At 35.6% G+C, this 26,254-nt stretch overlaps 1 protein-coding gene and 1 pseudogene across 1 annotated transcript; one reads left to right on the top strand and one right to left on the bottom strand.

Annotated features, from left to right (window-relative positions):
- Positions 1 to 54: 54 nt before the first annotated feature.
- NDUFS1 (NADH:ubiquinone oxidoreductase core subunit S1) lies at positions 55 to 26,254 on the top strand. Its single transcript, XM_019726894.2, has 19 exons — positions 55 to 226; positions 4,054 to 4,118; positions 4,641 to 4,732; positions 6,751 to 6,858; positions 7,533 to 7,609; positions 8,201 to 8,282; positions 8,365 to 8,495; positions 9,100 to 9,285; positions 11,728 to 11,862; positions 12,752 to 12,866; positions 13,615 to 13,760; positions 14,115 to 14,243; positions 15,780 to 15,909; positions 18,263 to 18,423; positions 22,128 to 22,282; positions 23,764 to 23,939; positions 24,490 to 24,624; positions 24,725 to 24,797; positions 25,939 to 26,254. The coding sequence occupies exons 2-19, from the start codon at positions 4,058 to 4,060 to the stop codon at positions 26,028 to 26,030; spliced, it is 2,184 nt and encodes a 727-aa protein (XP_019582453.1). The 5' UTR covers positions 55 to 226; positions 4,054 to 4,057; the 3' UTR covers positions 26,031 to 26,254.
- On the bottom strand, positions 1,827 to 2,032 carry LOC141573214 (protein CEBPZOS-like; annotated as a pseudogene).

Raw genomic sequence — 26,254 nt, 5'->3', positions numbered from 1 at the left:
TACGCCCTCAGCCCCGCCTTCTGTCGAACTGACGGAAATTGCCGAACTCAATCTGGGAGGGAAATTGTCGAATCCGAGGTTGCTAGTCCCTCCTGGCTTTCCGTTTACCAGGCCGGGGTGACGGAGTGAGCCGAGGCCGCCATATTGAGTAAGAGTCCCGGCTTCTAAGGGGGTCGGTGTGGTGCTGGCTGTTCTGCACAGCAGCCTCGGCGGCTCCAGGGAGAAGGTGAGGTTGTGTTTGGGTGAAAAGGCTGAGGTTCTTTGGCCACAGCAGTTTATTTCTTGATAAGAGTGTTTACTTTTGCCCAGGAGACTCATTCTCCTCTTGTCCTTGACTGGGCGCCGCTTCCCACCCGGCTTCCCCAGGAACCCCCGAGAACCGGCCGGTGAGGCCTGTTAGCCATGGTTTCTGGTCTGCTGGAGCAGAAAGGAGGAGGAAGCCCTGCGGAGCGCTGGCCCCAGTGCGGGCTTGTGGGTGACCTTCCCTCTGCAAGGGAAATGCAGGACCTTCCCCTTTCTGGAGAGGAGGCCGTTTGTTCCTTGGGAGAGGACCTATGTCAAGTGACTTAGGCCCAAAGACTATTTCCCCCCAAATTAGCGCGTACCCGGTACAGTGCATCATTGTTTGGCTGCTATTGCCGTAGCAACCGTCCACGCCTCTGATTGTTTTTTTTGTTTCTTTGTTTTGTCCATTGACTGCGTTGCGTAGCACTTTTTATTCCTTTCACTTGGTCGGGAAACTGAAGGAAAAGACATTTAAAAATGTAGCCGAAGGTCGCACTACGAATAACAAAGCTACACCTAAAAGTTCTTGGGCTCTAGTGCATGTACAGTATTGTAACGTGGATCAGACACAACTCTACGCAAAAGTGTATTGAGGGTATATAAAATGTAACGTGAACTGTTCTCATGAATAAACGAGGTGTTTTTTAAATTGCCGAATGTCCTTGTTTTCCACCAAATTGTGTGTGCACCATTAAGCAGGGTATTATTATACGGCTGCCAAAGGACCTGCGCTGTTTTAATTTCAGGAAAGTAGAAGTTAGGTTATTTTCGGACATTGGAGATAGAATTCATTTAACAAATAGTTATTGAACGTCTACTCTGAGCTAGAACAGAGTCCATGAAGAAGAATTAAACGGGTGATGGGACCGGGGAGTAGTTAGGAAATTTTAGGTAGGCTAGTCAAGCAAAGTCTCCCCGAGGAATGGCTTTTAAGCCAAAATTGGAAGGATGGGGAGGAGCCAGAAAGATGTGAGGGAGGAGCATTTCAGCCTGAGGCTGCACCTAGTGGAAAGAAGGGAGACACTGAGAATAGTGTGGAAGCCAGAGACTTGCTAGGAGCCTAGTGGGATAGTTCAGGCAAGGGATGATGGTGGCTTGGAATTGAGCGCCTTGGAGGGATAGAAGTGGATGGGTGCAGGGCACGTGGAGGAGGTGGAGTAATATTGTCCCTGAACCACAAAGTGTGGTTCCCACATGATGGCTTAATATGTGTGAAGTACATATCATCAACGTTTTGCAAATATGTGTTTCTTAATGTGGGGGCTACGCAGTATTCCTTTAATGCTGGATTTTCCTTTTTAGGAGAACCATTTTGAGTAGTGTACACAAACAAAACTTTATTTTAACAATAAACATACCTTCCATGAATTTCTTCACAGTCCAAAGAACAGAACCTCTGGCTTAATTAGAGTTTATATTTTGCCCCGATTTTTACGCTGAGGAATATTGATGGATATCCCAAATCTATTCACGTCAACTTTGGAATTTTGACCTTGCCTGGTACTATCAAATATGGTAAACCTTGATCAGTGGCCAAATTCCTAACTTCTGCTGTTCAACTATTTTTCTTGATCTTTCTCTCTGATTCCATACATTCCAGAATATTCAGTGGATTTGTAATAAACTTCCAAGGTAAAGAAATTTCATGCTCATTGTGTTCATCTTATTGAACAAACCATATGCTCCAAAAAATGCCCACAAATTCAGCTACTAAAACTCCTTTGAAGATCTTTGCCGGTGGTTCCATAGTACCCGCCTTCCTGAGTCCTGTTCGTGCGGGGCTGCGCCTGATGATGGATTTTCAACAGATAGCCTAGTTCTGGTTGATTTCCTAACTAAAGTGGGCACTACTTTAAATTGTATTGAGACGAATAATAGTAGTGAAGTTTTTACATTGTGTGAAATATTGCTTGATTTTGAATCTGTCATTAATTCAGTGAATTCAGGTTGACTTTTATATCAATAGATTTTAATAGGACTGATGTGACTCACCTTGGAAATTGGTGATAAGACTATTTGATGATTATTTTCCCAAAGGCATATGTGGTGCTGGTCTTCAGAAAAGGGAAATGACCAAAGTGCATTAGTCCTTGTTAAGGAGCTTACAGTTTAGTAGGTACTAAGATTGATTACTAACAGTTTACCGGGTGGAGTAATGAAGATATATACACAGTGTGTGCAGATAGTAATGAGAAGGAGCACAAAGGAAGAGCACCTTAAAGCTGATCTTAAGTGGCTAATGCTGCCCAAATTGAGTTCAGCTTCAACTGACATTTATTGAGCTCCTACTAATAACAACACATAGCCTAGGAAGTATTGCTTTCTTCCTGCTTTATAGATAAAGAAGCAGAAACTCTTATTTACTAAAAATCACTCACTAGTAGGTGACAGACCTGATGTCTGTAAATTCAATATCACAAATTCAAAATTAATGAATTTTATGAATTATTGAAATCTGAATTCATAAAATTTTTATACATCATTTATAATAGGTATGTAAAACTTTATGCTTAAAACATGTATATGTATTATTTTCCCTCTTACCTTTGAAATTCTTTATGTTGATACATTCTGATCACATAACTTGCATTTTTAAAAGTTACAAATGAAAATATTATAATTTAGATCTTAGCCCATATGATCAAATGAATGAACAAAAAACTGAAAGTTTAGATAACTTTTCTTTCTGTTTGCTTATATATATCTTTAATCGGTGTTGTTTATGTACTCCACTCCCATGTTTTTCAGTGATTATTCAGCAAACCTTTTATAGCAGGGTTTCTCAACTTCCAGCACCGTTGACACTTTTGATAATTCTTTATTATGGGGGACTGGCCTATGCGTTGTAGGATGTTTAGCAGCACCCTGGCCTCTGCCCACTAGACACCAGTAGCTTTCCTCCAGTTGTAACAAGAAATGTGTCCAGACATTGGCAAATGTTTCCTAGAAAGCAAAATTGTCTCTGGTTGAGAACCACTATTTTAGAGCTTACTGTGTGCCAGCCTTGGGTGTAGGCACTGAAGATTGATTCAAGAAGTTCATAATACAATGGGAGTAAAACAGGCATATGAACAGGTAGTTGCAAATGTGTAAGATAAATGTAACTACTCAGTGCTGAAAATGACACTCCAAGGTTGGGGCTTGTGAGAGAGCTCAGAATATCTCAGGAGCATTTAATAGATAACTGTTCAAAACAGAATGTTAGAAGGCATTGGTAAGAAATGAAGGCAGAAAGATAGGCTTTATTTTACATCTGTTAATGATAAGCTAACTTATTTTTGAAATTTATTGTATTACATAGTAGTGTTTTATGTTTTATGTTTGATCATTTGTTGATAGTTTAAAAAACTGCCATTTATATAGAATTAGAAGGCCCAAATTTACCATATTTTGCTGTGTAATGTGCTCCCGTGTATAATATGCACCCACGTTTTTGGCCCAAACTTTCAGGGAAATAAAATTAGCACTACCCATATATAATGTGCATCCTTATTTTCCCTCACAAATTTGGCAAAAAAGTGCACATTATACACGGCAAAATATGGTATACACTAGCTGCTCCTTAGCTCCTTGACATTGTACAAGTCACTGATCTCACTGAGACTGAGTATTCGCTTCTGTAGGATTTGAGGGAAAATATCAGGACTTGTCAATGCTCACTGAAATGATGTATGTGGAGTACTTTTAAAACCATGAAATATTACCAAAAAGTTTGTAAATATGGTTTTCGTCCTACAATAATATAACTCTTCTTTGTTTTATTCTTAGCAATATGTTAAGGATACCTGTAAGAAGGGCCTTAGTAGGCCTTTCTAAGTCTCCAACAGGATGTGGTGAGTAGTTTTTAAATTTACATTTGTGGGTACTATACTTTATCTTTGTAAATTCATAGGTCTATGGAAGATTTCTTGAAAGACTCTAAACTCTTAATTTGTTTTGAATAAAAATAGAAACAAATGACCCAAGTCAAATGGAATAATTTTCAAAATACAACTTTACCTTAACCAGTTACAGAAATTATCATGGAATAGAAAGTAATGGGAACTGCCCATCTATTGTTGCCAAAATAGAAAAAGACTACTTTTGAAATGTGGTCTTCCCATGAACACATTTTCAGTGGTATTAAGTTTCAACTTAAACTTCTATTAAAAATAGACTGCTATATTCTGTTTGGTATTCAGGATTGAAAAAGCTTTTTTCTAATTCAATATTTTAAAAATTTGAGTCGAAGGAAATAGAGGGAAATGGTATAAAATGAGGAAAATTTTTAGGCTTATAAGTTAATCCATTATCCTCTGCTATAGTAAATTCAACTCTGTTAATTTATTTTTCACCTCAATATTTTTGATGGTCAGTTCGAACAACTGCCACAGCAGCAAGCAACTTGATTGAAGTATTTGTTGATGGTCAGTCTGTCATGGTGGAACCGGGAACTACCGTCCTCCAAGTAGGCATACGTTCTAATTCTTTATTTCTGTATATATTCTGCTATTGAAAGAATACCAGTTTATTTCCTTTATACTGTTTACTTCTAAAATTTTCAAGATTCCTTAATAAATGCTCATAAAAGAACTATAGGAAGTAAAATTATATGAAAATAAGTTTGACTTGAAATCTTCGCATTTCAAAATTAGCTGTCATTTATCTGTTTCTGACTTTCTTTGTGAACTACGGCAATTCTTTTGTTTCACTTTTGCTTTCCAAACATAACTCATTAAGAAATTTGAAGTTACCTAAAATAAATTATTAGTTACTGTATGTAAGTTTGGGAGAAAAGTAACCTTTGTTGTGAGCCTGTTTGATGCTTTTCACTTTTATGTAACCTTTCTATTTTCAGTAATATTTCTAGGAATATATCCTACAAAGCAGGTGAATGAAGGGTAGTGTGTTCTTGAGTTTATGCCCTAAATTTTTAATTTATCCAAATTCCTTCAGAATTAACAAAGTTGGTCATGAAGAAGTGATGCTTCATACCATCTGCAAGTTATCACAGAGCTAAATGCTCTTTATTCGTTTTAGCCTCCATTTCTATACTATCTGCCAGGCATGGAGCTGTAAACAATAAATATATGATAAAAGTGTATTCAAAGTACTATGCAGAGTATTTTGGCAGGTATAGAAGGTGGTAGAAAGAGAAGTTAGGGACGTCTCATGTGATGCCTGAGATTTTAAAGGATCAATAGATGTTTATAAGTAGACAAGGAAGTTTCAAATAGTTTGGTATTGATGGAACATAAGGTATGTAGAAGATGATATAACAGAAAAGTTATTCCGGAAGGTGAAGTCCAATCATGAAAGAAGATATATGCCATACTAAAGAGCTTGTAGTTTGATCCATTAAAAATTTTCGTGGCTGTTAGCAGTATGACAGTGACAGCAGGGTAATGGTTTGGAGAATAACAAGACTGGAATGAGAGATAAGGAAAGAGTATCTTGCATCAGTGGAGCAGGAAATGAAGAGGCCTAAAATAGATGGTGGCTGTGGGAATGAAAATGAGGGTAGATTCAAAGGAGACTGAGATGTAGATAGGCTTTTAGGAATGAAGGGCAGGCGGATTTTTGTAGTTTCTGGCCTTGTTAGCTTATTTGGGGGATGTATACGGTAGTAGGGGGCAGAAATAGGTTGAATTTTAACTATGGAGCATACGCGAGCAAATGCCTGTTTAAGTCTAAATCTTGGAGAAGTGGAGGACTATCTGGGTGCAGATGAAGGTTTGCATGTAATATGAAATATGAGCTAGTATGAAAGCTGGGACAATATCTGTCTACTATATCCACTGCATCTAGCATACAGGAAGACTTGATACATTTTTGCTAGGTAGTTAAAACATTGGACATTGATGAGATTGCTTTAGAGTGAGGGCTAAGGATGAAAGAACTAACTAGAGGAAATTTGAATACATTTATAGGCTCAGAGAAGGAGGAGTAGTAATTGGTAGAGCAAGACCGATAGTCCCCCTTACTAGGCAGATGGGAACTGGGAGGAGCCACAGTGGGAGTATGAATCCTGGGTGGGTGTATGGATCCAAAGATAGAACCAGATCATAGTCCGCTAGACAGTATGAAATGGAGTCTAATCCAAAAGAGGAGAACTAGACAAAGAAGTCCAGATGTGAAAGCACTGGGATGGAGTTTGAAGGGAGAATCTTTGTGAACAGTGGTGCAGAGTGGAAATGGGAGTCAAGCTTTTAGCATACCTGAGGATACTTTATCCAGTTTTTTCCACATGAGGTATAGGCATGCTGAGGATCCTTAAAGAGGCAGCTTCAAAGCAGATGGGTTGGAATCAAGAGCAAAGGAGGAAACTCTCTTCAGGGATGAAGAATGAAGATACAGATATTTATAAATAGGATTAATAAGATAGGTAGGGGGTGGCCTCATTTTGTGTGTGTGTGTGTGTTTTGGACAAGACAAGGATGAGGTCAGTTTATTCTAATGGCAAAAGTTTTTTCCTTTGTCTTCTAGGCTTGCGAGAAGGTTGGCATGCAGATCCCTCGATTCTGTTACCATGAAAGGTTGTCTGTTGCTGGAAACTGCAGGATGTGCCTTGTTGAAATTGAGAAAGCTCCTAAGGTACTTGATACCTAAAATTCCACACTAGGCTGTAGAAGGTAGAAAACTTGAAATCTTGCAGCAAACTTTATTTAGAATCAATATAATTATAGTGGAGAAGCTAGCCCTGTTTATTTCTATCTATAAGTTTATTTTTTGTGCGGTTGATTCTCGTCATTTCAAAGCTGGAAACACGTTGATGAAAGTGCTTTGTAAACACAAAGGCTGTATAATTGTAACATTTAAAAATTAAAGGTGACTTCTTACAGCTGTTCATATTTCCAAATGGCTACATGACACACAGCTAGGATGTGGGGTTGCCCAGCAGCACATTGGAAGTGCTCATGCTGTGCCATTTTCACTAGAGGAGAGGGTTGCAGAGAAGAGGTTTAATTTTATTTTGGCTTATACCATTTTAATTGAGTAGTGCCTACTGATCAAAACATGGTTATTTGATGTTCTGTTGCAGAGCCTCATAAAAAATTAAGAAGTAGGATGTCTTACTTATTTCTAAGAGAAATGTAAAGTATCAGATTATCATATGATGGAATATGAAAACTATAAAAATTCTGCCTTCAAGAATACTCCTTTCTTTGCTTGTTTTCAAATGTATAATTTAATATTTTTATAAATCAGGTTAATTATAATTACAAACAAATACAAATACTTACAGATTTTTTTCATTGAAATTCCAGGTTGTAGCTGCTTGTGCCATGCCAGTAATGAAAGGTTGGAATATCCTGACAAACTCAGAGAAATCTAAGAAAGCCAGGTACTGTATTGTTACTTGGCTTAGCAACTTTTCTTAGTGCAGAAAATTGCACATGTCAGTATTTAGACCTTCCTATAAATGATAAATTCAGTATCAAACTCTGAAGAAGTTAGCCTGTTTGGCTTCTAGAAGCTGTAGAGTAGATGAAGTCAGTCAGGTGTGCATGGTTTTGAGCCTAATGTGGGATCCACATTTAAAACTCTTGTTTAGCAACTTGCTCATTTATGATAAACAGTGAGTTTGGGGCTTATTGAACTGAGATTATTGCCATGATATATTACTGTATTGTCCTAGCACTGAATGTTTGTTTTTGTTTTGCATTAATGAGTATTTCTGAGGACCATTCAGCAACTTTTGGTAATGTTGTATTATTAAAAGTCATAGTTTTCTAGGTTCTCTAATGATATTTTATTCTAGGCTCCTATAAGCATTTTTTTAGATTATGTGTCAGTAGTACTCAGATGATAATTATGTTGGAATTTCTGATAATAAATGTAAAATTAATACTGAATATATGATAACATACATCTGTGAAGGTTATTTAAATACCGTATATATAAACCATTTTATATATTGCATTTCTCCACACAGAGAAGGTGTGATGGAGTTCTTATTAGCAAATCACCCGCTGGACTGTCCTATTTGTGACCAGGGAGGTGAATGTGATCTGCAGGTAAGTAGTCTAATTTCGTAGATCTTTTTGGTTTCAAGTTTTAATTTTGTTAGTAGCATTAGATTATTGTAATCTATTTAAGGACCAGTCCATGATGTTTGGAAGTGACAGGAGCCGATTTTTAGAGGGCAAACGTGCCGTGGAGGACAAGAACATTGGGCCGCTGGTAAAGACCATCATGACTAGATGTATACAGTGCACTCGCTGCATCAGGTAATTCTCTTTCCCCTCTCTCTTCTGTAGTATCACTTGTATACTTATTTAATATTCATGAAATTTGGTGAAATAACAACACTGGAAAGGATGGCAACTTTTATTTGATGGGAGAAGACTGATGTTGTTTTTAATGTTTTTTGCATAGGCCAATAAAATGAATAAGTTGGTCATTTTCAGTTAATATCAAAGTCAATTGGATTTAAAAATCAAAATCTGTAAGCATTAACTCTGTGATAACTTGCTGAGCTATATACATATGATTTGTGCAGTTTTCTGTATATTTGTGATACCTCAATTAAATTAAATATAAGCATTTATTGAATATTTTTTTTATTCAGAGACTATGCTCACCATTGAAAATATACTCATATCTTTTTTGTTTTTAGTTTCAGGTGTACAAAGCAATGTAATAGTTAGACATTTACACTCCTCACAAAGTGATAGCCCCCGCCCCCCAATCTACTACCCCCATGACATTGTATATAGCCGTTACAATTCTGCTCATATCTTGTTTTAATGCTTTGAAAATCATTATCTCTTTATGATCATGAGTAGGAAAGGAGGTAATTCTGCTCTGTTTGACCACATCTTTATCTTGAAGGTTTGCAAGTGAGATTGCAGGAGTAGATGATTTGGGAACAACAGGCAGAGGAAATGATATGCAAGTTGGCACATACATTGAAAAGATGTTCATGTCTGAACTGTCTGGGAATGTCATTGATATCTGCCCTGTCGGTGCCCTGACCTCTAAGCCCTACGCCTTCACTGCCCGGCCTTGGGAAACAAGGTACTCATCACTGTATTTTTGACAATTTTTTTGTCCTTTAATTTGTTAGTATTAAAAATTTTTTTTAAGATTCATTTTTCTTCCTGAGTCCTAATTGTTCTGGTCTGCTAAGTTTTTATTTGTTTACTTTAAGTAAAACCTTTTTAATGGAAGATACGTGTGGGGACAGAGCCAGGAGTGCAGTTTACAGGCTCTCAGCCTCATGTGGAAAGGTGCTGGTTCAGGTAGTAAATGGCCATCAACTGTGATTGGATGGCCATCAGCTGTGGCTAGCTGGCTGTCAGCTGTAACCAGTGAGCCATTGGCCACTAATATAACTGCTGTGGCTACGCTAGCAGAAAATGGGGGCTAGCAAGAAGATGGTGGCTGAGCCTGCAGGCGGCGCAGTGAGGGTTGCGAACAGTGTGGCTCCTGCTTCCTGTGTCTCCAACCCAGCCGCCAGCGAGAGTATAGTGGTATGACTCCCCCATCTATGGCTCCGTGGGTGTTCCTTTTTGGCCTCACCATGTCCTGCGTTCTTATGTGGGGAGCAGGACCAGAGACCCCGCAGGCCGCCCCTCATGACAATAGGTAATTAGATTAAAGGGTAGGATGAACCTTTGCAAATTAATTGCAGTTTTCTTGGAATTAATTCCAGAGTCCTTAACTACAAAATTATTTTATTCACTTGTTCTTCCAAGGAGTAAAATTGTCTTCATTTAAAAAAAAATTTATAGTTTCTTTTCATTGTATATTAAGTTTTTGACTATGTGTATATATCATACTTTAACCAATTCCTATTATTAGACATTTAGTTTGTTTCTACTTCTCTGAAGTTGCAAATATATGGTAAACATTGTTATTCATAAATGTTCTTGTATATCTCTGATTCTTCTGATTAAACCAAGAAATAGAGTAAAATAGAGTAGGTGGGTACAACAAGTTGGAATACTTTTAAGGATCTAGAAACATATCATCAAATTACCCTTCAGTTTCAAACTTCTACCAGAGTATCTTAAAATTCTAGATGTTAAACCATGTACTTATACAAAAGTATTGGGGATGTGGGGGCAACAGTACATCACTGAGACGTTAAAGTAGAATTTGTTCCCTTCAACTTCTGAGATTCCAATAATACATATGTTGCTACGCTTGATGTTGTTTCACAGGTTTCTGAGACTATTTTCTTAAATCTTTTTTTCTCTTTGTTCTTCAGATTAGATAATTTCTATTGACCTATTATCAAGTTCATTCATTCTTTTGCCCGCTCAAATCTGCTGTTGAGCCCCTGTAGTACATTTTTTATTAGTTGCAGGTTTCAACTCCAGAATTTCAATTTGTTTTTTTTTAAATAATTTCTGTATCTTTGCTGAGACTCTACTTGTTGATTCATGGTTGTCTTAGTTCCCTTTAATTCTTTAAACATGATTTTTCTTAGTTCTTTGAACATATTTTAGTATTCTTGTTTTTGTTTTTAAGCAGAGTTTATTAGGAGTTGACCCTGTGTCTGCAGAGCTTAGTAGTCCGACAATGATTGTGTTCAAATAATTGGAGCCAATAAGGCTTCCATACTATACCAGCGGATCTGTGTGTGGATAGAGGAGCGCATTCAAAGTTCAAGCTGTTTGCAAGTTGGCCCGGCTAGTGCATTCCACTGGGCACTTTGAATCTCAGTGTTGTTCAAGAGGGTGTGAATAGCTTGGGCCCTCTCTGGTCTCAGCTGCACATATATGCACGCCTCCACTGGGATGCTTGCCCCCAGCAATGACTACACCTTCAGGCTAGTGCCTTGGGCTCTGTTCTGCTACGGTCTCCAGGACATCTTTGCCCAAAGCTCCAAATTGAGTGAGTCTTCATCTGCAGGAAGTAGGTTCCTATCTTTACAGCCTGCCTTAACTTGCAAAACCTCCAGTTCAGGGTGGTGGAATAGGGGATGAGAACAGCCCCAAGCCAGAACACTGATTTCTATTGTTCCTACTCAAAGTTCAGCTGCTTTTCCAGGCATAAAAGTTTCTCACGATGATGTATGCTTTTGGTAGATTTCCACTGTGCTGAATTGGTTGTTTTTGTTAATTTTGCTCAGGTTTATTTTTGCTTTTGAAGGGAAGGATTTGTCGAGATCCTTAATCAATGATACTCAGAACTCTCTCACTTCTTGTTACTTATTTTGATACTCAGATTGTCCCAGATTTGGTCCTTTGGAGCTCTTCCAGTTGGCTTCTATATTAGATAACAGTTTTAAAGGCATCATTTTTGCATTAGGAGTTTATATGATGTGTTCAAATAATGAGGGTTTTTTGTTTGTTTGTTTGTTTGTTTTGTTTTTTTAGTATTTCCTCTGAGTTCCGTTATTTTTAGAAATTTAGAAAGGAGATGTAAAGTTTTTTGTTTTTGGTAAACCAGGTAGCAGAAACTTTGTCTTTATTTTCAAAATCAACATAGGAAATATATGTTTATTCTCAGAAAGACAGAATCCATTGATGTAATGGATGCAGTTGGAAGTAATATTGTGGTAAGCACAAGAACTGGAGAGGTGATGAGGATTTTGCCAAGGATGCATGAGGACATCAATGAAGAGTGGATCTCTGATAAAACCAGGTATATGCTATACTGTTTTCCTTTTGCGGTAGATTGAAAGAACATTTTATAATTTAATTTTAAAGAACTATCTTTTATAGTTGAAAATTAGTTAATATAGTGTATTATAATCTGGATTTAGTTTATATAGAGAATTGGACAAAACTGACATTAAAAGTCCTAGGTATATCACCGGTTTTCATATTAACTTTGAAAAATATCTCTTTTCCTCCTAAATGGAGATATTGAAGTAAATATGTCAGTGAAGTAAATATGTCAATTGAAGCAAAATAAAAATTACAAATTATTTAGTCTAAAGTGAAAGACTTTATTTTTCTCAGTTGGTTAGAGCGTGGTGCTGGTAGCACCAAGGTTGCCGGTTCGATCCCTGCATGGGACACTGAGCTGCTCCCTCCTGAAAAAATAAAATAAATAAATAAATAAATAAATAAATAAATAAACTAAAGCCTTTATTTATAGGTAGTTTGTAGAGTTTGCATTCTTACACAGAAAAAAATGGAGAAAAGAAGCTAAATGTAAGTTAGAGTTTGCACAACATAATTTTGATAAAATAGAGGTATTCAAGTTTTATAAATAAAAATGATTTGGCTTTTCCAGCTATCAGATGTGTTTGTGTTGTAATTTTAAGATTGTTCAGGTAGCTGAAAATAAATTATAAGAATTCAAGCTTTTTAGATGGTGTTTTAGTTTTTAATTGATATTCATAAAATATTTATTAGTTCATCACCAAAAAACCTGTAATGATTATTTCTATCCAGATAGTTATTATTTTATTTGACACTTTAACCAAGACTGTTATTTAAATAACAGTTCTTTTAGATTTTAAACTTGAAAATTGTTGTTGCCTCTTTAGCAAGATTCCACAAATGGTGTAATTTCTGTTACCTAGATTTGCCTATGATGGGCTAAAACGTCAAAGACTTACCGAACCGATGGTCAGAAACGAAAAGGGGCTTTTAACCTATACCTCCTGGGAGGATGCACTCTCTCGTGTAGCTGGAATGGTAAAACATTGAAATATAGAATAAATAGTATTTGTGATTTTCAAGGGACATCTTTGTAGTGGTGAGGGGATGTGTATCTGTTCACTCTTTACTCTTACCAAGATTATCTTTCATTTAACAAACTTTTATTGAGAACCATATGCCCGATATCAGGCTAGATGTAAGGATATGAGGGCCATCAACACATGGTCCCTACCTCCCACAGTCTTGTGGTAGGAAAAGATGCATAATTAGGCAATTATTATATGCTGCTATGGGTACTTGTGCAGGAAATGACATATGAGAGCAGATAGGAGGGGTGCCTAACCAGGGCTACCATATCTAGGGTGCTTTCCTGAAGCAAACTTTTAAGAATGAATACTAGCTTGCCAGAGCGACAATGGAGGGAATGGCTTTCTGGTCAGAGAAATGCAGCATGTATAATGGGCTTGGGGGAATGGCTAAGCTTCAGAAGAAGTTGTATTTCACTGTAATGCCGCATTCTTCACCCTCCAGACCTAATTTTGAGGCCCCTTTGTTCCTAATTTAAAACAGCTTCTCTCCAAGCTGGTGTTACTAGCTTTGGCTCCACATACTCCTCTGCTTCTCATTTTTAGATTATTTAGTAATTGATGTAAAACTTTATTAGAAGTTCCTTGCCTTTTTTCTGCTTGAAAATGATTGCTTTATTGTTTTGCTTTCTGAACAGTTCATTGTGGTCTTTGCTGAATAAAGGCTTCTTAGTGACATCCTTTGCATCCATTTCTAGTTGCAGAGTTTTCAAGGCAAAGATGTGGCCGCAGTTGCAGGTGGTCTGGTGGACGCTGAAGCCCTGGTAGCACTCAAGGACTTGCTGAATAGAGTGGACTCAGACGTCCTGTGCACTGAGGAGGTCTTCCCGAGCGCAGGAGCTGGGTGAGAAGTGTGAGGCGGGGGCTAGGCTGGCTGGCTGGCTTTCTTTCTTTTTTTGCCTATAAGTTATGTATAAGCCAAAACATCTGTGGCATCAATGACTGAAATGTGACAACTTGGATTCTCCAACATGCCCACCAATTTATTTTCATATGTAGACCAAAGTCAAACCAGGAGCTATTAGAGAATCCAATTATGAGTAAGTATCAAGACACTGTGATGTAATTTAGGAATACTTCATAAAAATTTTTGGTCTAGGAGTGCCATGGGTTTGTTGACTATGAGACTATTCCATGGATTGTCAGTGCATGTTAGTCTTAAAGTAAACTTACATATTTTTAAACTTTGTATTTCTAGCACAGATTTACGTTCTAATTATCTTCTGAATACTACAATCGCTGGTGTGGAAGAGGCAGATGTCGTCCTTCTGGTTGGTACAAATCCACGTTTTGAGGCACCACTTTTTAATGCTAGAATTCGAAAGAGGTTAGTAATAATATTCAGGATTTTAAAAACATTTGTATAATACTTTTATATATGAAAAAATATTATTTTAGCTGATTTCTAATAGTGGGAGTAAGACTTCAAATGATAGTTGGAGGGCAGTTTCTAACAGGTCCATTCCCCCTTCACCTCCTATTGATTTTTATATCTTCTTATTTTGAAATAATTCAAGGTGCTTGAGATGGTCTCTGTATACTCATTTTTGTAACACTGTTCACTCAGATGAACCAGTGTTAACATTGTGTCATATTTGTTTTATTATTCTTGTTCATGTATATACAGAGGGTGCCAAAAAAATGTGTACACATTTTAAGAAAGGAAAAAATTATTTTGAAGTTGTAATACAATGAATGACGTTAGTGTTCAGTCGATCAATTCCATCTTTTGAGCGAATGTCATACTACACATTGCTATTGTAATTCAATTCAACATCGAAAAGTAATACATAGATAACATCTCTTAAACTGTGTACTTTTTTTGGCACCCCAGTATGTGTGAATGTAATTTTCTGAATTATTTGAAAGTAAGTTGTAATTGTGATGCCCTTTTATCTGTAAATACTCCTTCGTGGATTTCCTTCAAACAAGGGACATTATCTTAAATAATAAAGAATTTAGTATTCATACAATATTATCTAATGCACAGTTTATATTCAGATTTACCAATTTTTTCATTTCTTTTAGAATAATTTTTTTCCTGCAGGATCTAGTCTGGAGTCATACATTGTAAATACTGTCATGACTCCTCAGTCCCTTTTATTGGCTTTTTTTTTTGAAGAACGCAGGCCAGTTATTTTGTAGAATGCCTCTCCATCTTTTTATATCTTAGAAACTTATGACTAGGTTGACCATATAATTTATTATCTAAACTGGGACACTATTGAGAGTGAGACGGGGAGTTGCTAATGACTCCAGGATAACAGGTAAAAAGCAGTACTGTCTCAGAACTGTCACCGCATTTTATAATTACCTTTGGAGGAGCTGGATCCATACTTTCCTGTCATAGAGAATAAATATGAATGATAACAGTTTATTTTCATGAAGTATATTTAAATGGTTTTAGTGAGTAATTAGGAAATAAATAACTGCTGTGTGAATACGGCAAAATAAAAACTACGAATTATTTATTCTAAAGTGAAAGACTTTATTTTTCTCAGTTGGTTAGAGCGTGGTGCTGGTAGCACCAAGGTTGCCAGTTTGATCCTTGCATGGGACACTGTGAGCTGCTCCCTCCTGAAAAAATAAATAAATAAGCAGAAGCCTTTATTTATAGCTAGTTTGTAGAGTTAGTATTCTTACACAGAAAATTGAATCATTGATTACCTTTGTGTGTATTTTTGCAACACTTTATTTTGAAAGGTACAGAATAAATTATCTCTGTTAAGGTTAAATTTTCTTAGTGTTTTTGTGCTTTTAACATTTTGTAATGTAAATAGATGTAATTATTTAGCATTGATGAGACCAGTTACTATGTCAACTTAGTAATTTAGCTCTGCAAACTTCGTTGTTTTTATTTCAGCTGGCTTCATAATGACTTAAAAGTGGCCCTTATAGGCAGCGCAGTGGATCTCACTTACAGATACGACCATCTGGGAGAGTCCCCCAAAGTTCTTCAAGACATTGCTTCAGGCAGCCATCCATTCAGCCAGGTGCTCTCAAATTACATTATCTACTCTTGTTGATTTTTTAATATTAACTATTTTTTAAATTTCTTGTTTTTATAATAACAATATGTTCCTACTGTTAAAAATTATAGCAGTATAGACAAGAACATGGACGGAAGTAAAACATCCCAAATCCCACCAACCTGAACAAATACTGATGAGCTATCATAATTATCTCTCTTGTATAGAGTAAAATGGATGAATAGATGGGCAAACAAACAAAAATGAGATCATATTATACATGCTATTTTTATTTACCAAAGTTTAATTTTACTTGAAATTATCAGAAAATAAATTGAAGTGAAACTGAAAGGATTAAACTTTAACCTTCAGTGAAATCTTTCTTTACTACAGTAGTTATTTTTCCTAAAAGAAATTTCACCAGTCCTACGTTATTACATGACTTTTTCATTACTGAGTTCTTTATTTACAGTCATTTCATTGCTGTCTGTAGATTATAGTTTTTTATTTTTTCAAGAATGGCTTATAGGTGCACTATTCCTTGAGTTCTTGCTTGCTTAAGAATATCTAGTATATTATCCTTAAGAGAGCTTTGACAGAATATGAAGTTCTAGGGTCACACTTTTTTTCTTCTCTAAACTTTATAGATACCCTTTTGTTACTGTGGAGAAGCCTGACATCAACTGTATTCTCCTCCAACCCTGTCCTAATTTTATTTTCCTATTTAGATAGTTTTTCCTTGATACTTTATACTTGATTCTTCATCCTTGAAATTTAATAACTTCACCAGAATATATCTTAGTGGTGGTGGTTCTTATCACTTTTTTATTGGATATGGTGTGCCTTTCAGTCTGAAGATTTAAGTTTCTCTTTATTTTAGGGTGTGTATATGTGTGTGTGTGCACACGTGCACGCATGTGTGTGCTGGGGGTGGCAATTGTTAGAAAAGTAAGGGGTTTCTGTTTCTCACATAACAACGGTTCTGGAGATAAACAGTTTGACAGATGATGTGGGTTTACAAGGATGTCATCAAGGAAGGAGCCTGCCTTCTTCCTTTGTTGTCTTCACTACATTTGCTCGCTCCCATGTGTTTGTGTGTGAGCTTCTCCTCCTGGCTCCAAGATGGTTGCTTTGTTTATAACCTCAGGTGTAGAAAAGAAGAAAGTGAAGTGTAAAGGGGCAAAGCTAAGCCCAACTCCTTTGTTTGTTTTGAATAGGAAAAACATCGTGATTACAATGATTAAAAATATTTATTGATCTTCTTTTATCTCTAGTTTTCATCCCCGTGCCCGAGAAAGTGGTTAGTGTTCTTTAGGAAAGTTTGCTTCTGTAATAGTATATTTAAATTACATGATTAATTCTAGTCTCTTCATCAAGACCTCTTAATGCTGAAGATATTAGATCCCCTTTTCTATCTTTTGTCATTTTTCCTTTATTTTTCAGTTTGTTTTATATAATTTCATACAGCCTTTTCTTGTTCTTGTAACAGTCTTATTGTTTCTGGAATGGTGTTCATCTCTAATTTGTTTCTCTTCCAGTTCTTTCCTGAGTTCTGTGATGAAAATCTATTGTGTTATATTCTCTATTATGTCACTTATTTGAGCTTTTTTTAAGTGAGAGAAAAGTGTGTTGTTTTTTATTTTCTTTGAAGCTATTGAAAAACAATTTCTCTGAACTTTTCACATTTCCTTGGGATATTCCTCTTACAATGAATGTCCTCCTCTCTAGGCATAATTCCATGCTGATTCTTTGATTCAGGCCAGCTGTTTATTGAAAAATGATACAGAGGATGGGCAGGAGAGTGAGCTGTACAGTCTACAGCTTCTGATTTTTTTTTTTTTTTTTTTTGGTCCTCCACCAAATCGCTAGTTTTCTTTGCTCTTGGGATGCGCTCTCCCCTTAGCTTTTGGCATTTGGAAAGTTACTATGGTTGAAAGCAAACCACATTGCGATCTAGTGATCATTGCTTTCCTCACCACTTCTGCCCTGTCTGGGACATAATGAGTAGAGGGAAGACAGCAGACGTGGTACTTAAGCGTGGTCCCTCCTCTTACACAGTACTACCAGAATCTCTATAGGGAACATTCCCCCGTTTTTCTGGGACTTACCCATAGTCATTCTAACCAAAGGATATTTGGCTAGGTCTTTGATGACCCGTGCTTGCTTTTAGAAAATCTATTTTATTTGATACTTGTTTGACCGTTTTACAGTAACATTGAAAAGATGTTTTGATTAAATCTGGTTGTATGTTGACTAGCAATTCAGAGACATTTCATGTTACAACTAAAACTTGGGGATAGCATAGTGTAGATGTCTCTGTTTTTGGTTAGGTTTAGATTTTTTTAAATGATTTTTTAATCAACTTTTTTTTTAATAGGTCCTAAAGGAAGCTAAAAAACCAATGGTGGTTTTAGGCAGTTCTGCACTCCAAAGAAATGATGGGGCAGCAATTCTTGCAGCTGTTTCCAACATTGCTCAAAAGATCCGGATGAGTAGTGGTGTTACTGGTGACTGGAAAGTTATGAATATCCTTCATAGGTAATTGGTTTATGTACTATAAAATTCAAGTAATGCTGTGTATATGTGTTCCTATTACGCTGTCACATTTAGATCTACAAACAACTTAATGTATAACAGCATTATATCAGTAGACAGATGTGAAATAGAAACCTTTATTTTCTATGTGAGAAGAACCCAAGATAATAAACAATATTAAAATTACCTCAGCAGTAAGTGCTGAAAAAATCTTGAAAATCTGTATCAGTATACGTTGGTTCAAAAATAGCAACAGGTGGGGCCGGCCGGGTGGTTCAGGAGGTTAGAGCTCCGTGTTCCCAACGCCAAGGTCACCAGTTCGGTTCCCACATGGGCCAATGAGCTGCGCCCTCTACAGCTAAGATTGTGAACAACAGCTCTCCCTGGAGCTGGGCTGCCAGAGTGCTGCTGAGGGCCACCAAAACAACTGCTTGAACAGGAGTGGGGGTCAGGGAAGCGGAAGAAAGGGGGGAAAAATAAAAAATAAAAATAGCAACAAGTCTTTGAGTAAATGATAAAAATGTAAGCTAACATGAGAATTTATCTGAAGTAAAAGTTTTTGCTGGCTATATTGATAATGCAAATTTATTTTAAGAAAGTTGGAAAGAGAAGAAAGAATAGAAATCATCCTTATTTCACAATCTGTAGATAATTACTATTGCTATTTTGGTGCACTTTCTTTTGGTCTTTTATTTCTTTTGTAATTTTTTTTAGTTATATAGTTGAAATACAATTTTGTGTCCTGACTTTGATCGATATTCGTTACCCTAATAAGAATTTCCTCCCGTGATTAGAAATTCTCCATAAATATAAACTTTAATGGCTATTTAATATCATAAATATTATAATTTTTAGCCATTTCATTGTTATTAACATGTTTACACCAGTGAATGAGTTCCCATTTTACTTAATCCTTAAGTATTATTTCTCAGATTCTTCAAATTTGTTTAAAGATTGGGGCTAATAAGTATGATAGGCAAATTTTTTAAATTTAAAAGTGTTCAAATGCATTCTTTTTTTTTTTTTAAAGATTTTATTGGGGAAGGGGAATAGGACTTTATTGGGGAACAGTGTGTATTTCCAGGACTTTTTTCCAAGTCAAGTTGTTGTCCTTTCCATCTTAGTTGTGGAGGGTGCCGTTCAGCTTCAAGTTGTTGTCCTTTCAGTCTTAGTTGTGGAGGGCGCAGCTCAGCTCCAGGTCCAGTTGCCGTTTTCTAGTTGCAGGGGGCACAGCCCACCATCCCTTGTGGGAGTCGAACCGACAACCTTGTGGTTGAGAGGACGTGCTCCAACCAACTGAGCCATCCGGGAGCTCAGTGGCAGCTCAGCTCAAGGTGCCTTGTTCAATCTTAGTTGCAGGGGGCGCTGCCCACCATCCCTTGCAGGACTCGAGGAATTGAACTGGCAAACCTTGTGGTTGAGAGCCCACTGGCCCATGTGGGAATCGAACTGGTAGCACAGAGCTCTAACCGCCTGAGCCACCAGGCCGGCCCCTCAAATGCATTCTTAAACATTCATTTCAATGTTGTATTTCCCTTATTGGTCTAATTTGGTATTGTCAGTCATCATATAAACATTTTCTAAAACTGTATTTTTAAAAAGAGTTTATTTACATTGACCACCTCTAGATCGTTTTTAGCCACAATTTTTACTTTATTTTTTATTTACTTTTGCATCCATGTCTTTATTCATAGTTGGTTTTTTTTTTCTGAATGAATACTAAATTAATAATTTTTTTTTTTAATTCCCTAATTTCTAACTGTGTGTTTCTGGTTCCTTGTCACAAATGACCACTTGACTAGAATTTTTTCACCTGTTCTTCCATTTAATATTTTAGAGAGGATCTCATCTAATCTGAGTTTTGTCTCTGATAATAACCTGATTTTATATATATATGTGTGTGTCTCTTCCTGTCCACCCGTGGGTTTCTTATTTTTGATGTTAAAAAATTCTACCAGAATATAACTGGGTGATACTCATGTGTCATTACCTTTGCCTGGGAATATCATAGACACTCTCTTTTTTCAAATTAGCATTTTTTTATTTGTTTTTTTCTTTTAAGTTCAAAAAAGCTTATTGGTTTACATTGTTATTTGCTCTCACGCAGAAGTTTCTATTTTGTTATGCATTGGTTGGCCCTTCAGACTTTTGACTCTTTTCTCTCATAATTTTTCTCACTTCTTTTTTCTCTGTGTTTAGATATAATTTTAAAAATTCCATTATTTTTTGAATTTTCATTCTGGAGAGCACTGACACTGTTGTAATTTTTAACTTACTAACCTTTTTAAAATTTTGTTTCATTCTTACCACAAGATACCCTTTTTTATGAAAGTTTACTCCAGTTTATTGAGACATATCTTTTAATGTTTGTTGAAAACATGAAACATATTTTAAACCTTTTTATTTCTTATAGTAAGTCTATTTCAGGGTAAAACACAATGTCTAGTTCTTGGAGGACTTTTTAATTGGCCCTGTAGGTTTTATCACTAATCATTATTGCAAAGGCAAATTTAGGCTTATTCAGTTTATTTTCTAAGGTGAGGTGGGCTCTGTCCTAATTTAGTGTGAGTGTCTGCCCGGATGGATCTTTGAGAGAGAGAGACCTCAAGGCTTAGAATGAGGGAAATTACATAAGAAATACTGTGTATATAGCAGGGATGGGGGAAGGAGCTAAATTTTGAAATTGGGAAGTATGTGTCTTTCAGTTTTGTTCATTTTTAAGGTAAGTTTGGCTATTCTGTGTCCTTAGCATTCCATACGAATTTTAGGATCAGCTGGTCAGTTTTTGCAAAGGATTCAGCTATGATTTTTAATAGGAATTGTATTGAATCTAGAGATCAGTTTAGGGAGGATTGCCATCTTAACAATATTTAATCTTCTAATCCATGAACATAAGATGTCGTTTATTAATGTCTTTAATTTTTTTCAAAACTGTTTTGTAGTTTTTGTTATACAAATCTTACATTGCTTTTGTTAAATTTTTTCCTACATATTCTTTTGATGTTGTTCCGTCAGAGAGTTGGACAGAGCAGCAGCATCTAGTGGGAGTCGGTTTGACCTGCACTCCTAACTTAACAAATAGGCAAAAGACCAGCTAGCTTTATACACAGTAAGTCCTCAGAATGGCTACTATTTCTAGAATGAAAGTTAACAATAGCAAACTAGACCAAAGACTCCCAATTGTTCAAAGTGTAGATATTTCTGACCTATTTAAAAGATTATTTTCTGCTTATACGACTAATATATGTTCACAGAAAAACTTCCATAAGGACATACACCAATGTGCTAATTATAGTTTTCTCTGAATTACAGTTTTATGAGTGGTGTTGCAATTTCTCCCCTTTGGTTTTCAGACTTACCTGATTTTTCTGTAATGACTGTATTTGGCCTATGATGTGTATGATGACTTAACCATATTGAATAAGAATCCACGTAAGACATTTGCAGTTGGCAGAATGTTTTCCAGGATTATTCCATTAAATATTATCTAATGAAGAAACACTGTCCTTAGCACCTTGTTTCTTTGTTTACCATTCTTAAAACAGTAAAAGACTGCTGTTTCTGATTTTGACATCTGTTTTAAATGGGTGAAAAAGGTGAGAGAAGGTTTTTGACAGCCTTGAGTAGAAAATAAACTAAATATCACATTTAATTTTTTATAATGAAAACACTGCAAGAATGCTCAAAAATCCCTAATTGTTTTACAGGATTGCAAGCCAAGTAGCTGCCTTAGACCTTGGCTATAAACCTGGGGTAGAAGCAATTCGGAAGAACCCTCCCAAAGTGCTGTTTCTCCTAGGAGCAGATGGAGGTTGTATCACTCGACAGGATTTGCCAAAGGATTGTTTCATTATTTATCAAGGTATACTTAGCATCTGTGACACCAGAAACAAGAGAATAATCCACTGTGTGTATTAGAAACTGTACAGCAATATATTTAGTGGATTGAATATTTTCTATCCAGGAGTTTCCCACACATGTACCCCAATATTTTTTTAAAACATAATCGTATCATTGGTTTTATTAGGTACATAGTTGATATTGCTATTAAGAATTTTTACCTGATGTGATTTAATAACAGAATTAGAAGAGACCTAAATGCTCCCAGTAACAGGAATTGTTAAATTATGGTTTATTTATACAATGAAATATTATATAACATTAAAATTCAGCTTTTCAGAGAATGTTTAGCATTATGTAACCAGGAGAAAGCACTTTTATATAAAAAGTGTATAAAAGTTAAAAAATCGTGAGTCCTGTTACAGGACATTAATGAATTATATTTAACAATACTCCTTGGACTTTTTATGTTTGACTCATTTTCTTGAACTCTTCTTCATTGCAAATGTAATCAAGTTTCCCTGGAATAATTGGAGTCCAGAGTACCCCTGCATATTTTACAGAGAAAAAAATACGTTACATAACTTTTCACTTCATTTTATACATAGACACCATAAATTTGTAATAGGCTTTTCATGGCACATAAAAAGCATTATGTAATATTTTGCATCTTTAGTTTGCTAAAGTTAAACCAAAATGCATAAACTAAAATCCTGTTCCTAGTCCTATCCAGAGATAATCATTGGTGGTGTTTTTGATGTGCATGCTTCATACATTTTCCTGTATGTATACAAACATGTACACAAATGAGATCAAACTTTATGTATTGTTCTGTAACTTTTTCATTTAACTCAAGTTTCTTTTTTCTTCAAACAGTTTTGTTAAACTATTAACCAATGATAGTCTTTCAGTATACTATTTTCTATAATTTTGTTTGTGCCCTTTTTAGTATTATTACTGTCTTATTCCTGTTCTACACTTTCCGTACCTCCACCATTTTAGTCTACTTTACCAAATTTCACTAATGTTCATCTGAGCATTTCTATTTTGTAAACATCAGGAAAAATAACATATTGGGTGACTGGTTAGCTCAGTTGGTTAGAGCGTGATGCTAATAACACCAAGGTTGTGGGTTCGATCCCTGCATGGGCCACTGTGAGCTGCACCATCCTTAGTAAAAAGAAAAAAAAGAAAAAATAATATACCTACCGGTAGTTGCCCATTATATATGTGTGTATGATATACAAATTTGTGTATTTGCAAATAATAATCTGGGAGATACATACCAAATAATAGTAATTTTCTTTGGGAAGGGAGTTACATTGTGGGCAAGGTGGGCTTCAATTTTTATTCCAAATACTTAAGTACTACATTGTTTTAATTCTTAAACTACTTGTAATTTTTAAAATGGGATTTTAAAAAGATAGATACTTATGTTCACATATATAGTACCTAATCAATTTTTTACTAAACTGTGGTTTGCCGTTTGCCGTCTTTTCACAGGACATCATGGTGACGTTGGAGCTCCTATAGCTGATGTTATTCTCCCAGGCGCTGCTTACACAGAAAAGTCTGCTACTTATGTCAATACTGAAGGCCGAGCTCAGCAGACTAAAGTAGCAGTGACACCTCCTGGTTTGGCAAGAGAAGACTGGAAAATTATAAGAGCACTCTCAGAGGTATTTGTTCTTGGTGATACTGCTAATGGGAGGTTTGACATTTAGCTTGTCAAGGTCAAGGAAGGTGAAAGTCTGAAATGCAGAGATGATTGAATAATCACTGCAGGAAAAAATGTGTTCAAAAAATGGGGATTTGAAATTGGCATTTTTGTTTTTGACTTGTCTTTTGGTACTTCTTTTAACTCTTTTTACTGTAAAAAGAAGCATCATGAGATTTAAAATAATAGACAGTTGTCTGTAAACTGTCTACGATCAATAACAGGTTAGCAGAAGCATTCGCATTTAGCATAGCATTGTGTCTTTAATCTTTATTTTATAATCAGTCTGTTTTCTAAATACAAATTTTACCAATGTACTGACAGCTATTTATGAATTAGAAGTTTTGACAATTGTGTTCCCTGCTTAACTACTTGTTTAATATACACACTAATGGACATTAGATTTTTCAGTAGTACTGCATTATTTCACCATAGTCACAGTTATATTATTTGAAATTTTAAAGTTTAAGTATTAAAGATTCATGTCAATTTTTGGGACCTGTTATGTTTAGATAGCAGGTATAACTCTTCCATATGATACTCTGGATCAAGTAAGGAACAGACTGGAGGAAGTCTCTCCTAATCTTGTTCGATATGATGATGTTGAAGTAGCTAATTATTTCCAGCAAGCAAGTGAGCTCTCCAAGGTAAAAACTTGCCTATATGCAGTTTTTGTAATAGTGTATCCTCTGGTGTAACACTACAAGTTTTTAATACTATTTTTCATCTCTTGCTCCTTTTTTGCAGCTAGTGAACCAGCAACTTCTTGCTGATCCCCTTGTTCCACCTCAGCTAACAATAAAAGATTTCTACATGACAGGTATGCCAATCATGAAAGGTGGTAAGGAATAAGATCACCTAATTTCATTATGATTCCAACCTATTGGTGGAAGTATATGATATTTTTAATCTTTGAAGATTTTCAAAACATCAAAGCTAATATAATTCATATTTTCTGATTTTACTGTAATTTTGGTTTCTGAAATGTAAGTAGAGTTTGAAAATCCAAGAAAAGTTAACAGATTTTTAAATGTAGTGTTTTACTATTACATGAAAAGTCACTGTGTAGTATTTTAGGGAAAATACTCTGTGAAGATTTTCTTGAGAATTATAGTAGAAGAATCAAAACACTTCAATGGTAAAGCATGTTAAATGGTGCTTCTGGTGTAAATTGTTAGGAATGTTTTTAAGGAATGCAGACTAACTGAAACTTGTTTACTGCAGATCTTACAACTCTTGATATAACATCTAGGTTATGAGGTAGTTGATAGATGATTTAAAATTTTTCTATCTAAAAGTGGGTAAGAGTATATTTTTATATTTTTGGTGCAGTTTATATCTAAGATTATTTTTAATAGGCTTTTTAGTTATGTTATAAAAGGTATGTTCATTGTATAATACATACCTAAGACAAAATAGTAAAGAAAACTCACTCTGATCACACTACCCAGAAGTAACTATATTTATTTTCAACAGTTTGGTTAATCATCCAGGGATATACACATAATGAAATTATTCATTTACTGTGGGGTTTTTTTTTTGACAGCCTTATTGAAATATAATTCACATACCATAAAATTCATTCATAAAGTATACATGCAAGTCAATCTATTTTAGTACCCATACTGTTTTGCAACCTTTTTTCAATAACAGTATACATTCACATTTTTTCCTGTCTTTAATACTTTTCCATAATATTTTTAGTGGTTGCATACTGGCACATTGTATGGCTGTATTTAATTATTTAATCATACCAACACGTACTTAATTAAAAGCATCTAGCTAATAAGGGGCTTATCTTCTGAATTTGTTGGTTGATCTCACAAAATTTACATATGGTTACATAAAATTTACATATAGTTACATAGAGTTTTATAGCCTTTTTTTGTTCCTGAATATGTGAAGTTTTACTATGTATTTTATAAAATTATCGAAATGCACATTTTCTTAATATCTTTCAGATTCAATTAGCAGAGCTTCACAGACAATGGCCAAATGTGTCAAAGCTGTCACAGAGGGTGCCCAGGCAGTAGAGGAACCATCCATATGCTGAAACATCTACTAGGAACCAAGTTTTGCTCCAGTTAATGGACAATTATGTTGGAGTGATTGTTCAGAGGTTTATCTTTTTAACAAGTAATCTGAAAGATGTAATATTTAAGGTTCTACCACGCTTATTTGAAAATGATACTGGAATCATCAAAGAACTTCGAGGCTGCAAAAACACTTACGTATTCTGTGTAAACATTAAATAGTTTAATAAACATGTATACAGAG

The sequence above is a fragment of the Rhinolophus sinicus genome, linkage group LG01 (genome assembly GCF_036562045.2).
Source record: "Rhinolophus sinicus isolate RSC01 linkage group LG01, ASM3656204v1, whole genome shotgun sequence".
NCBI lineage: Eukaryota > Metazoa > Chordata > Mammalia > Chiroptera > Rhinolophidae > Rhinolophus > Rhinolophus sinicus.
Note: the sequence above shows the minus strand (reverse complement) of the source record. Positions and strands in the feature narration are given on the sequence as shown.